Source organism: Mastigoproctus giganteus, chromosome 2 (genome assembly GCF_048544385.1).
Source record: "Mastigoproctus giganteus isolate SK-2022 chromosome 2, ASM4854438v1, whole genome shotgun sequence".
In the NCBI taxonomy this organism is placed as follows: domain Eukaryota; kingdom Metazoa; phylum Arthropoda; class Arachnida; order Uropygi; family Thelyphonidae; genus Mastigoproctus; species Mastigoproctus giganteus.
Window position 1 is genome coordinate 198,548,883 of NC_143576.1, and position 13,608 is coordinate 198,562,490.

Below are 13,608 nucleotides of genomic sequence, written 5' to 3' on the forward strand. Positions count from 1 at the left end.
TGTTATATTATATTATTATAAAAAATAAAGATATTAAAATGGCAAACCATTTTCAGGAAAGTTATAATTGATAGATATTACATCTCGCAGCATATTCAATTTAAAAGAAAGAAAATTGCTTTTTTTATTTAAATAGATAAATAAATTCTGTTTATACTCCAAGATGACCACATGATCAGAGGAGTTCACCAGATAGAGAATACAAGAAACAGCACTGTATTTAGCAGTCATAGGCTTTTCATATAAAAATTTGTTTCTATTATGATTAATGCACTTTAAATATTAATATATTATTGTTTTAATTGCTGCTTCATTTAATTCATTGTTTATTGACAATTTTAAATTTTTAATTCAAATGAGGTTATTGTAATACAGCTTAAGAGTAATATAACTAATAATGATACTGATTCAATATAAAAAATTAAATAAGTAAGTACACTTGATTAATTCATATTTTAAAAGCGAGAAAACCAAAAAGCTTTAAATAAAGGAAACGTATGCCACAGCCACAAAAGATAACGAAATATTACATTTGCTGTTATAATAAAATCCAAAATTTATTAAGCTACAACATTACTTTCAAAGATATACATGCTTACCTATATTTACTTCAATGTGTGCACTCTTACATATCACACTTCAACTTTACACATCAACCGCTAAATTAAACTAAATTTTACAGATTTTGGATCTCAGCATATATAGATTCTGAAATCCATCAGTGGTCCAATTAAAATAGTTTCTGTAGAATGAATAAAATCACACTTATCGCCATTAGTCAATAGAGCTACTGCTGCTGTAGAAAGCACGAATTAAGAACAAAAGGAAATGATATTGATGATGGTATATCAAGCTTAATGTCGAAGTTTGCAGATGATACAAAGGTAGGCAGAGTTGTCAAGGACACTATTGAGCAGATGGGCTGAGAGGTGGCAAATGAAGTTTAACATTGACAAATGTAAAGTACTACATATGGGAAACAGCAACCCCACAGCAACGTATCAACTCTGTGGTACTACACTGACAGTGGTAGAGAATGAAAGGGACCTGGGGGTGGTTGTGCAGGCAGATATGAAGGTCTCTGAGCAGTGCAGATGGGCTGCAAGAGTAGCTCATGGTGTATTGTCAATGATATATAGGAATTTTTCTAGCAGGGATGAGGAGGTGATTATTCCCTTGTATAAGGCAATGGTCAGGCCACACCTAGAGTACTGTATACAGGTCTGGAGGCCTCATTTCAAGAAGGATGTAGAGCTGCTAGAACGAGTACAGAGAAGGGCAACAAGATTAGTGAATGGAACAAATGGTTGCTCTTACGAAGAAAGGCTTAAGTTTTGCAAATTACAGTATCTGGAGACTAGCCACCAGCAAGGTGATCTAATAGAGGTGTATAAAGCCTTGAATGGTTTGAGCATGCTCAATGCTGATGGGATTCTTCCTCTTGCTCAGAATAATCACCTGAGAGGGCATAAATTCAAATTGAGGAAAGACAGATGTAGGATAGAAGTGCGGAAATTTGCCTTTAGCCAGCGGATGGTTGGTTGGTGGAACAGACTTCCATCCCTTGTCGTGGAAATTGATAGCCTAAATAAGTTTAAGGCTCAGCTGAACAGGTATTTCGAATGAACAGAGGGGTGAAGTGGTTTTTTTTTTTGGCTGATGCTGCATAAACTTGCTTTCTTGCATCAAATGCCTCTACTAATGCCAATGCTAATGCTAAAGATTCCACAATTTAGTGGTGTCTGTAACACATTTACAATTAATGTAAATATTGTACCACATTCCATACTGAGAAGTCAGGCTGGTCAACTGCTTTCTTGTGACCATAGCCCATGGAAAAGATTAAGGCATATTTTCTTAATTAATCTGCTCTTTTGCAGAAATGAATCGTCCACACTTTCAGTAAATTTCACCTGTCTCTGTTTACATGGTAGATACAAGTGGGCCCTAGTTTGGATCAGGGTGCTAAAAAAAGAAATCATTTTAAAATTTTGAGATTGCAGAGGCCCTGTGAGGACCAGTCTGTGGTGAGGCCCGAGGCTAGTGCTTCATGTGCCTGTTCATAAGTACAGCCCTGTCTGTAATTGCATGTATTCATTGGTCAGTTGGCTGGATGAAAATCCCTAGTTTTCAGGAAGAAAAACAATGAACCCTCACCTGAGAATGACAAACTCAGTAATGTTGTGAAAAAAAAGCCATTTACATGTGGGCCTTTTCATTCTAGTGTAGGGGTTGGGGAAGACTGATTATAATTACTGTACTACTTTGTGTGTGTGTGTGTGTGTGTGTGTGTGTGTGTGTGTGTGTGTGTGTGTGTGTGTGTGTGTGTGTGTGTGTGTGTGTGTGTGTGTGTGTGTGTGTGTGTGTGATGACTGAAGCATACTTAAAATATACTACACTAATGGGATAATATAAATTTCAACAACAGAACAACCCAACAGAAATTCCTTCAACAGCCATAATAATGTTCTTTATTTTCTTTAAGTCTTGGCTAGAAGATTTTTTTTTTCGCATATAACATGCCCTTAATACCTGGAATGCAGCTAATTTAAATCACAAAATCAATAACTACTTAAAAAGTAGTTACTGATATTGTGATAGTGATCTTAAGTTCATCACTGATTGACTTCTTCAGTGGCAGTTGTTTCGTGATACATCAATATGCATTGTGAAACATCCAGGCCATAGACAACATCTTTCACTTTGTCAAAATTGTTTGTATGTTAACACCAACAGATCAACATCAGAAATAAACTATGTATTTCCTCTGCAACTATGTGGAGCACATGCAATAAAGTTACATCATGCGAAAGGAAAGAATTTTAAGAGCTCTTGACACTTTCTTCATGTAAGAATTTGCATGCAGGACATTATCATGCTTAATTCCATAAAGCCAAAGCAGAGAAAGAGCATTTCTAAAGAGGTTAGTGAAAGTTTAGCTATTTGCCTTTCCAACTATTTCAAATATAAGCAAATATAGTTTTGGGACTCATTGGCCTTCCACAGTTCCAATGACCACATTAGCAACAGAAAACCAAGTTTTTTAGATGCAGAGGAAGCAATATTTGTAATGTGCTTGTGTCAAGAGAGATTAGAAGTCAGGGTAATCCCCAAAAGAGATATATCAACTTACCTAGAAATCGGAGTGTCACCAAAGATAAGCATAGGAACAGAAAAATCCTCTTTGCAAGATATAACACAAGACTGAGTTTTAGAAGGATTGAAATCAACTAAGTTGTCTTTGCCCCACTGGAGAATTACCTGAAGATCGGCATTTAAAGAATTGGTAGCAGACATTCGAGAAGTTGAAGCTGATTGAGCAGGGCAAAGTTTCTCAAAATGGAAAATGGAATGCAATGTGCTATCATCGGCAAAACTATGGATAGGATTTCCAGTCAATGGAAGAAGGTCATTAATATACAAGAGGAAAAGAGTGGGGGGAAAAGAACTGAACCTTGGTGGACAGGAGCATTAGTGGAGAAGTTAAACGACAAAGAGCCATCTACCATCACCCTCAGTGAGCGATCAGAGAGAAAACTGGATAACCAATTACAAAAACAGTTGGCAAACCATAAGATGGAAGCTTGTTTAGACCTTTATGCGAAACATGATCAAAAGCCTTTGAGATGTCTAGAGCAACTGCTTGTATTTCACCGAACTTTTCCACTGAATTTGTCTATAAATGGGTAACATAAGCCACAATATCACAAGTAGATCAACACAGATGGAATCCATACTGGCGATCGTTGATCAGACAGAAGGTTTACAGGTAGTTTAAGAGTTGGCGATTAATTGATTTCTCCATTACTTTAGAAAGAGTAGAAGTAATTGCAAGGGGAAGAAGAATTGGATGGAAGGGATTTGTCATCTTTTTAGGAAATGGCTGGATATGAGCAAATTTACAAGCAGAAAGAAAAACACCTTTGGAATAAGAAAGTGAAAAAAGGTGACAAAGAAGAGAAGTTCAGGAGCACAGGTTTTGAGAACAAGTGTAGAAATATCATCAGAACCTGGAGCTTTCTTAGCATCAAGATTCATCAAAATCCTTCTGACGTCCTTTTTGGCGGAAAACCACAGGAGGCATTGAATGGAGCGTGTTAGGAATGGTGAGAGGTGCTTTACCAAGATCATTAATACATGAGTTGGAAGAAAAATGGGATGATAGCAGGTCAGCTTTATCCTTGGCCGAAGTGACAAAACCATGCTACCCTCTCTGCAGGAGCAGAGATGGGCAAAAGTTGAGGCCAATAGCTTTGGCAAGAGACCAGAATGCTCAGCTACCATTAGGGAAAAAAGCAAGTTTTCTACTCTTAGCCTGTTCAAAATCTAGTTTGGACTGATTAATAACTGCTTTACAATTGTTGTAAGCTTTGGTGTAAGCATAAAATGAAACTGAAAAATTGGAAATAAGCCAATTACGATATGCAACATTCTTCTCCTGAACGGCCTTAGCACATTTATTGGAAACCAAGGTTTGGATAAAGGATGAGATTTTAAAGTGGAGTGTGGGATAAAGGATTCCATTCCTACAAGAATAATTTCACTGACACAATCTGAGCAAACGTTGACATCAGAAGTTTTGAAACAGTAGTCTAACCAAGGAAAAGAAGAAAAGAAATCTTGCAGGTCATCCCATTTTGCATTCTTGTAATGCCAAACATCATGAGATTGGGAACAGACTTGAGATAAAGGCTCCATTGGAGAAGAGACAATCACCAAGTTTTGATCTGAGGACCACTCACTTTGACCGTGTACTTAGAAGGGTTGTTTGTGAGAAAAAGATCAAGCATGTTGGCTATATGGTTAGGATTGTCCGGTATTCTTGTAGGTAAATGAACAATCTGTGCAAGGTCATTAGTAATTGCAAAAGCCTCAGCATCTCGACCAGCTGGCTTGGTGTGACTAGAAAACGGAAGCCAGCTGGAGTTGTGAACATTAAAATCACCAAGGAAAATTACCTCACTGTTAGGAAAGTTGGACTGGAGAAAGTCAAGTTGCAAAGAGAGGAAGTCAAAGAGCTCCAAGTGATTAGTGGAGTTGGGAGAACGGTAGAGATAACAGATGAATTTGACACAATGAGGTAGAGAGATTTTAAGCCAGAGAAGATCGAAAAGAGGAGATTCCAAATTACCAAGTCTCTGACAGGGAATATCAGAATGGACATATGCACAAGTACCACCTTTGAGGCGAAAGGAATCATACAGCGAATAATTTGGGCAACTGAGATGAGCAGTAGTTAATCAACCGATGACTGAGATTCTGTCAGAAAAAGTAGATGAGGTTTGGCAGACTGCCAGTGGAAATGGACATCATTTAGAACTGAGACCACGTATATTTGTGAAATGAACTAGGAAGCTGCCGAATAAGAATGTCTTCATGTCACCTGTACTCCAAATTGCAGGTGTTTTATCTTTAGATATTTGTATAAAAAATTACTATGCCATTGAGAAATAATTCAGTACTACCATATTATTAGTGTATAACTATTAGTGTATAATTATTAGTGTATTCTCTTGTTCAAATAAGTGTACATATTTGGCAATGTCATTTGTGAAGAAAACAGAAAATGAGTGACAGTTGAAGTAGACCAAAGTAACAAATGGCTAAGTAAGCCGAACATTACCCAGGCTTACTAAAAAAAATCCATATGCACATCACAAAAATCAAATCTTAATAAATATATTGATTTAATCAAAAAAACAATAATGTGTGTATCCTTTTCATCTTACATATAAGTTTCCTAATTCTATTATACTGCTTTAAGTCTCACTGGAAAATCCATAAACTAGTTCAAATAGATAAAGGGAAAAAAATAAGCAAAATAATAGAAAAGAGACTTTAAGACAAAAAAAAAAGCTTTTTCCCTCCCCCCCCCCCAGGAATTTATGACATTTTTTCTGAACATCCAGGCTTTACTAATAACATATGTTGAAGTACTTTCTATAATAATATCCTCTGAAAGAAATATATAGAGATAGAGACGTTGATGTTCCTAAAAAAAAAAAGAAATTAAAAATCACCAATATCTTCACAAAATAGATAGTGATTTACTATATGCCTGATGGAGTTACATCTCATAATCAAAATACAAAATCCTTGATGGTGTGATGGTGTTGTTTTTTTTTAAATTGTCAGAAGTACTAGTATTACAATGACTAAATGATACAAGAAAGCAGACTTTATTTTGCATCTGCCAAAAAAAAAGGAAAAGAAAAATAAATTACAATCACACACTTTTTTTCCATTGAAAAAAAAAAAAAAGAAAAAAAAGTGATTATCCAATTCTGCTTTGAACCTAAGGAAACTCCCTACCTTGACCATCTTGGCAGATAATTTACCCCAAAGATCTACAATGCACTGCTCAAAAGTAAACTTCATGAAAAGCAGTCTTCTCTTACTCTCTAAGATTTTATATTTACTCAATCTCTAATTCTTGTCTCTTCTAATAACAAAAATATCTTCTTAAATCATTTTACTGATCCTCCCTTTCAGGATCTAATATATTGCAATCAAATCCTCCCCTAAGATGTTTAATCACTAAGCTTTGCAGTCTGTGTCATCTAAGTCATTCTTCATATGAACATCTGTTAGTGCCCTCACCAATCCTCAATTTCCTTTGCAGGTTGACTACTTTTATCATATTGCACTGATTCATATAATATTATCTCTCATCTTTTATGTCTTATGCAAACAAAAAGTAATACAGATATGTAAAGGGTTGATCTGTACGTTGTATAATCTGAAAATCCTAGAATAACTCAAAGGATATGTTTCTTTCTCTGAGTGAGATAAGCTAGTTGCAGTCCCAATTCAACAGGACTTTAAGAATTCTTCCAGTCTTCAATGGGATTCAAACTCAGACTACTCCAAATGAATGACAAGTAGCAAGGCAAACCCACAAATTCTGTTGTGGAGAACCAAAACTCTCAAGTAAAATACTCTTCATGGAATAATGTTATTAGTGGAGTTCCCCAGGGTTCAATGCTGGATCCATTCTTGTTTTCAATATTTATCAATGATATTCATGAAGATATATCAGGCTTAATGTCTAAGTTTGCAGGTGATACAAAGATTGGCAGAGTGATTAACGACAGTAATCAGGGTAAACTACTTCAACAAGATCTAGGAAAATTGGGTCGATGGACTGAGAAACAGCAGTTGACATTTAACATTGACAAATGCAAGGTACTGCACATGGGTAGCAGCAACCCCAGATTAACTTATCAACTGTGTGGTACTACACTTAGGGTAATGGAGAATGAAAAAGACCTGGGGTAACTGTACAGTCAGACATGAAATTCTCTGAGCAGTGCAGACACACTGCCAAAACAGCTCATGGGAGTTTTGTCAATGATATACAGAAACTTTGCTAGCAGGGATAAGGAGGTGATTATTCCTTTATACAAAGTCATGGTTAGGCCACATTTTGAGTACTGTGTACAGGTCTGGAGGCCTCACTTTAGGAAGGATGTAGATCTGCTGAAACGGGTGCAGAGAAGGGCAACCAGATTGGTGAAGGGAACAAAAAAAAATGGCTCTTACCCAGAAAGGCTTCAGTTCTGCAAATTGCAGCATCTCAAGACCAGGCTCCTGTAGGGGAGATCTGATTGAGGTGTTTAAAGCCTTCAATGGATTGAGTAAGCTGAATGTTAATGGTATTCTTCCACTTGCTGAGACTACACACATGAGGAGGCATAAATTCAAGTTGAGGAAAGATAGATGTGTGGAAGTTTGCCTTCAGCCAGCGAGTGATTGATTGTTGAAACAGGCTTCCATCTGTTGTTGTGGAGGTGGAAGGGTTGAATAAATTCAAGGGAAAACTAGACAACTTCCTGGAGGGTACGGATGGGTGAACTGTTTTTTTTTTTTTTGGCTGATGCTATATAAGCTTGCTTTCTTGCATAATTTGCTATTACTACTACTACATCAGCATGCAAATTAGACTCATTTTAATGTTTCTGAAGCAGCAAAACTACAAAAACATTTTCTTACAATGAAATAACATAAAATAGCTCCCAGATGAACTGATACAATTTTAGTGATTAAAATGAAATCAAAGAATACTTACCAATTTTGTAAATTGTAGACTGGAAGATAAGATCCGATTAAGTTTTATGATATCTTTATTCTCTGAAATTACCTGATACAGTGAAGGCATACAATGGGCTGATGTTCTAGCTACTAGAATATGACTATCATCAAACAGGAGAATCTTGTCGTACTCAGGCTTGCTATTCTTTCTCTTGAAAAAAAAAAAAAAAAAATGTATGTGTATACATTATGACCAGATACAATTTTAAATGTTAAAGCATTTTGGTACTCTACAAGAGCTGTTCAAAAAATAATAACACAAGTATGCATACATCGATGATATATTTAATTTTTCAGATTAACGTGTTTCTTTTTGAAGTATCCATCTGGGATGCAATTTCACTTCTAGACCTATGACTGGAGCATGTGGTCTAAACTGTTCTTTGAAATATTTAATTTCATCACCATGGTCTTTATGAATGCTTCAATCAATGGATTTCATTTGCCTCTGAAATCTTTTTTCAATTCTGGAAAGAGTCAAAAGCTGCAAGGTGCCTTGGTCAGACTGCAAGGAAGATGCAGTGCAATTATGATCCTTCTCACAAAACAATCAGAAGTACTTGTGAGCAAGCACTATCATGATAAGGACGTTTGTCCTTCAGAGGTTTCTCTGGTCATTTTCAGGTGACATTATTGCATTATGCAAAAAATACTGGTATAGTTTGTTCTACTGATAATGGAATATTGTGGTACTAAATATTGACAGAGAATGCCTAATTGGTCAAAAAACATTATAAATCCTTTTCCTGCACATTTTGTTGTTTTTGCTTTTTTTTTGGGATTGGAGAACTGGATAACCCCAGGGGCTCACATCTGGTGAGTATGGGTTTGGCACACCCAGGGTCCTCAGCTGGATATCATCATTCTTCTCTTTCTTGGTGATTCCCTTCTACTTCTGACTCTCTCTCTCTCTCTCTCTCTCTCTCTCTCTCTCTCAGGGTAACTTGGAAAGTTTCTTTTGGCTGGCGCAGCATAAGCCTCAGGCTTCCTTGCACTATATGGCTAGTAATAATAATAATGATAATGATAATGTTTTCATAATGAAACATCCATAATTCACCACATTCTCCAAAACTATCTTTAATTCTTAAGTGAGATATAATTCAACTTATCAGGCATTAACAACTTGCAATGCTAATAGCTGTGCCCCTATTTCATTCCTAAGTCAATCTTCCATACTAAAGTGTACACTGCTTAGTAAAAGTGATGAGATGTTGAATAGTTGTGTGACAATTTTCACACACAATAGCAGTATCATATGGTTCACCAAACCTTCATTTCAGAAGGCTGAGGGTTGTCGGGTTCAATGCTCATCCACTATGCATTTACTGCCTGCAGAAAATTTTTTATACGACAGAAAATACTAGTACACATCAAGCTTATTTCATCATAGGCTTCTTTCATCATATTAAATATTTCTATAGAAGCTTTACACAAGGAAACATAAAACCTGATGGCAGAGTCAGGATGAAGTATTTCTGCACCTAAGATAGCCATTCAAAAGCACACCCTTCTATGCTTGAAGCAGCTATTCTAACCAGGGGCAGACTTTGGCCTAGGAACTATTTTCAGGCTCTAGGCAACTGCCTAGAGCCTGTAAAATGGTTTTATTATACATTTTTATAGTATAAATTTTTATAGGCAGAGGACTCTTTTTAGCTTTCAACAAAATACAAGACCTGTATTTTTATATTTAGTAATAGAAGACCTTTTTTACCCATTCAACTGTGTCCTCCATTACAATTTCTGAAATATGGCAACCCTAGGTGGGGCCCAAAATGAGAATCATGCATAGGGCCCGATTTTTCCTTAGTCTGCCACTGATTCTAACATGCACCTCACCCCATCCCCGCTTGATTAATTATATCATATGAACTTGTACCATTACATTCCTTAACATTTGCACCCATCTCAACCAGTAGCCTCCATTGGGTTGCTACCCTTCTACCAAAGCTATCTAATTGCATAACATGCCAAATTTGATTGCATTTATACTCAGGTTGTATGCACAATTCAATAGTCTGCATTTCATTTGAGTACAACATTTATTCAACTGATAATGATATTGTGTCATCAGATAGACCAATCTTGGAATACACATTTTTTTATATGTTGCTATTTCTTCCCTCTAAAAGGACTGTTTATTGTTGTTTGTTATTTGGTTTTTAGGAGCATTAGCAACTAAGGCCATATTGCTACGGGGATATGTGGTGGTCATTCCCTGACCTTTCCGCATCCTCCATATTTGGTGGGCATGGGCTTGAACCCCGGTCTAATCAAGAAGCGTGTGCTACGCACTGCTGCTCCTGTCCACCTGGCTACGGAGGCGCCTCTAAAAGGACTAGTTCCGTTCTCGATCCAATTACTTTTTGAACGATCCTCATATAAACAGTATACAAGCAACCCTCTTTTCATTTCCATCATTCTATATCAGCTGAAACAGCTAACATTGGCTAATTCAGATCATTAAACATTAAACATTTTATTTGTTTATTTCATACAAATTAATGGATAAATTGACTAGATAATCAAATTAAGGCAGATCACTTTAATTATGCCAATGCAAATGGACAAAATAGATGAAATGTTAATTTTAGAGTGAAGCTTACAATTTCAAATGTGTGTTTCAATATTTCAATCTACCAATTTAGACAATCTCTCAATATGCATGAGAAAGCAGAAATTTATTGATGTAATATAGAAGTTTTATTGTGAGACAATATTTACCTCCCGTTTTTCTCGATGTTTCCATTGAGTTATACCTTTTGCCACATTAATGATAATTTCTGCAGATTTACTAATTGCTGACTGCACGTCATCAAGGTTTGGCTCCACAACATAACTGGGTATACAGAGACGTACATGTACTTTAAAGCATGAATGGCACAAATTTGGAGCTGATGATCCCTCTAATAAAATAAAGAAAAGATTATTGTTTAAAAAATTTTCACTGAGTAATTGATCTTATTTAGTAAGCTGACAGTTAAATGAATCTAGATCACTTAACACTTAATTTCAAGGAAAGACATGATTTTTAAATGTATAAGTGTATCCATATTCACTTCGAACAATGTCCATTTCTTAGTCCTTTTCTAACTAGCCATCAGACAGGGAGATATATTTCTGTCACCAAAGAATGCACTTATAGCAGCCAAGTTTTAGAACATCACTGTTTACCCTTGAAACCATGACCTCAGAAACCATTACATCTGGTCCCTCCAGTGATAGCACTTGACATTAAACCACCAAGGTCTGTGCTTGTGTTCATATTAGAGGCAATGCCATCATCCACCATCACTCTTCACTCTTATATATATATATACACACATATATGTTAGATAATATATATACAGTATATCAATCTTTCATAAAAATTGCATCAGCAAAAGTGAATTTTAATTTATCTAAAATTTAAGGTACTGCATTAACTGTTTCAAGACCTATTGGTCTCTCATCAGATGACAGTCTCCATTAGCAAGCAGATGCTATATGGCTACCATATACAGACACTCAGTGAGCTCTTATTTCTTTTTGAGAATACACAAGGCACAGTAACATTTCTAAAGCATTCAATCAGGTGTGTGTGGCATAATGACCTTTCAAGCAAAATTCTATCCTGTGGTCTACCTTCTGATATTGCAGCTGGATAGCCAGTTTACTCTATGACCACTGATATGATGCTAAATGGAGATCTTTCTTCTTTTTTTCTTCTGAGAGGCCAGTGCATTCCAAGTTTTTCTATAATAATAGATGTATTCAAAAGCATTGGATAGCTTTCTAAACATACATTAGTTATCCATTTCTAAGAGAAACCAGTGGTTGCCAATACAAATGAAGGTTCTGTGAATATCAAAGCCATTCTTATTCAATCTGCACCAGTTGGTCCTTGAGGTTGTCACAGTCATTCTCTCAGATATGCCAGACAAGCTGCACTTGCTACCTGGGAGTCTAAAACGCTGATGGAACTGATATTCGGATGACGCTCAAGTCAAGTGGACCCAATTTCGGCGAAGTCTGGACGGTCTATGACAGCCAAATCCTCTGCTTGCACCTTCACGATGGTGGGACTGTTAGTAATCCTGGGTATAACCTTCATGCACAAGTACATGGTGGGTGACCACCCAGGTGTGAACCAACGTAAGCAGGGGTCGAGGTGTGGTGCCCACACCACATGGAAGAACGCCGCCCCTCTATGTTACCAGGCAGTACTAGGTGGTAGATGACTCTCATCAACCAGTGAAATACCACCACTTTGCTTATTGGAGGCTTGAAGTGGTGGAACCCATGTTTAGTCTCTAGAGCTAAGTTCCGGTCAACCCTTCCCTATCTCTTCCATCATGCAGTATGACTGATAACTTTTGAGGTTATGATGAACGTTATGGGAAGATCCAATATTCTTTACATTTCGAGGGTACAGCTATAAAACGGTGTTTGCAGGCCGGCCACTAGTTAGTACACCGGACCGAACCTATTGGTAACTCTCTAGGAGGCTTCCGGATCAGCTAGTGTATAATCTTGCTACCTCTACTCTGCCAGATAGGGACTGGAGGGAGTCCGAGTAGTGTGTATGCGGGAAGCATTGTCGAGGCCACGTTATGTCAAGGATCTGGGCGTATTCTTACCACGTGTACGCCATATCCAAAAATTTCATTACTTCATACAGCATGACCCACCCACTTCTTCTTACTATTGAATACACCATGAATTGTCAAACTAATAGAGCAAGCTTATCTGCAAAAAGATCTAAACCTCCCAAGCACTTTCTAATTCATTTCACAAATATACGCGGTCTCAATTCTAATCTCAACGATGTCCATTTCCACTTCCAGTCTTCCAAACCCCATGTACTTTTTCTGACAGAATCTCAGTTATCGGTTGATTCAACTAATGCTCATCTCAGATGCCCAAATTATTCACTGTATGATTCCTTTCGCCTCAAAGTGGTACTTGTGCATATGTCCATTCTGATATTCCATGTCAGAGACTTGGCAATTTGGAATCTCCTCTCTTTGATCTTCTCTGGCTTAAAATCTCTCTACATCATTGTGTCAATTTCATCTGTTGTCTCTACCGTTCTCCCAACTCCACTAATCACTTGGAGCTCTTTGACTTCCTCTCTTTGCAACTTGACTTTCTCCAGTCCAACTTTCCTAACAGTGAGTTAACTTTCCTTGGTGATTTTAATGTTCACAACTCCAGCTGGCTTCCGTTTTCTAGTCACACCGACCCAGCAGGTTGAGATGCTGAGGCTATGGCAATTACTAATGACCTTGCACAGATTGTTCATTTACCTACAAGAATACCAGACAATCCTAATCATACATCCAATACGCTTGATCTTTTTCTCACAAACAACCCTTCTAAGTACACGGTCGAAGTGAGAGGTCCTTTAGGCACTTCAGATCAAAACTTGGTGATTGTCTCTTCTCCAATGGAACCTTTATCTCATGGCTATTCCCAACCTCGTGTTGTTTGGCATTACATGAATGCAAAATGGGATGACCTGCAAGACTTCTT

General features: G+C 37.1%; 1 protein-coding gene across 1 annotated transcript in view; it reads right to left on the reverse strand.

The window, feature by feature from the left end:
- Dhc1 (dynein axonemal heavy chain 1) overlaps positions 1-13,608 on the reverse strand; it is a 620,756-nt gene that overhangs the window by 506,925 nt on the left and 100,223 nt on the right. The window contains exons 15-16 of the mRNA XM_090390121.1: positions 10,819-11,000; positions 8,069-8,242 (exon numbers count right to left, since the gene is read on the reverse strand). Of these exons, the coding sequence (XP_090246247.1) occupies positions 8,069-8,242; positions 10,819-11,000 (356 nt within the window). The remainder of the gene's footprint in view (positions 1-8,068; positions 8,243-10,818; positions 11,001-13,608) is intronic.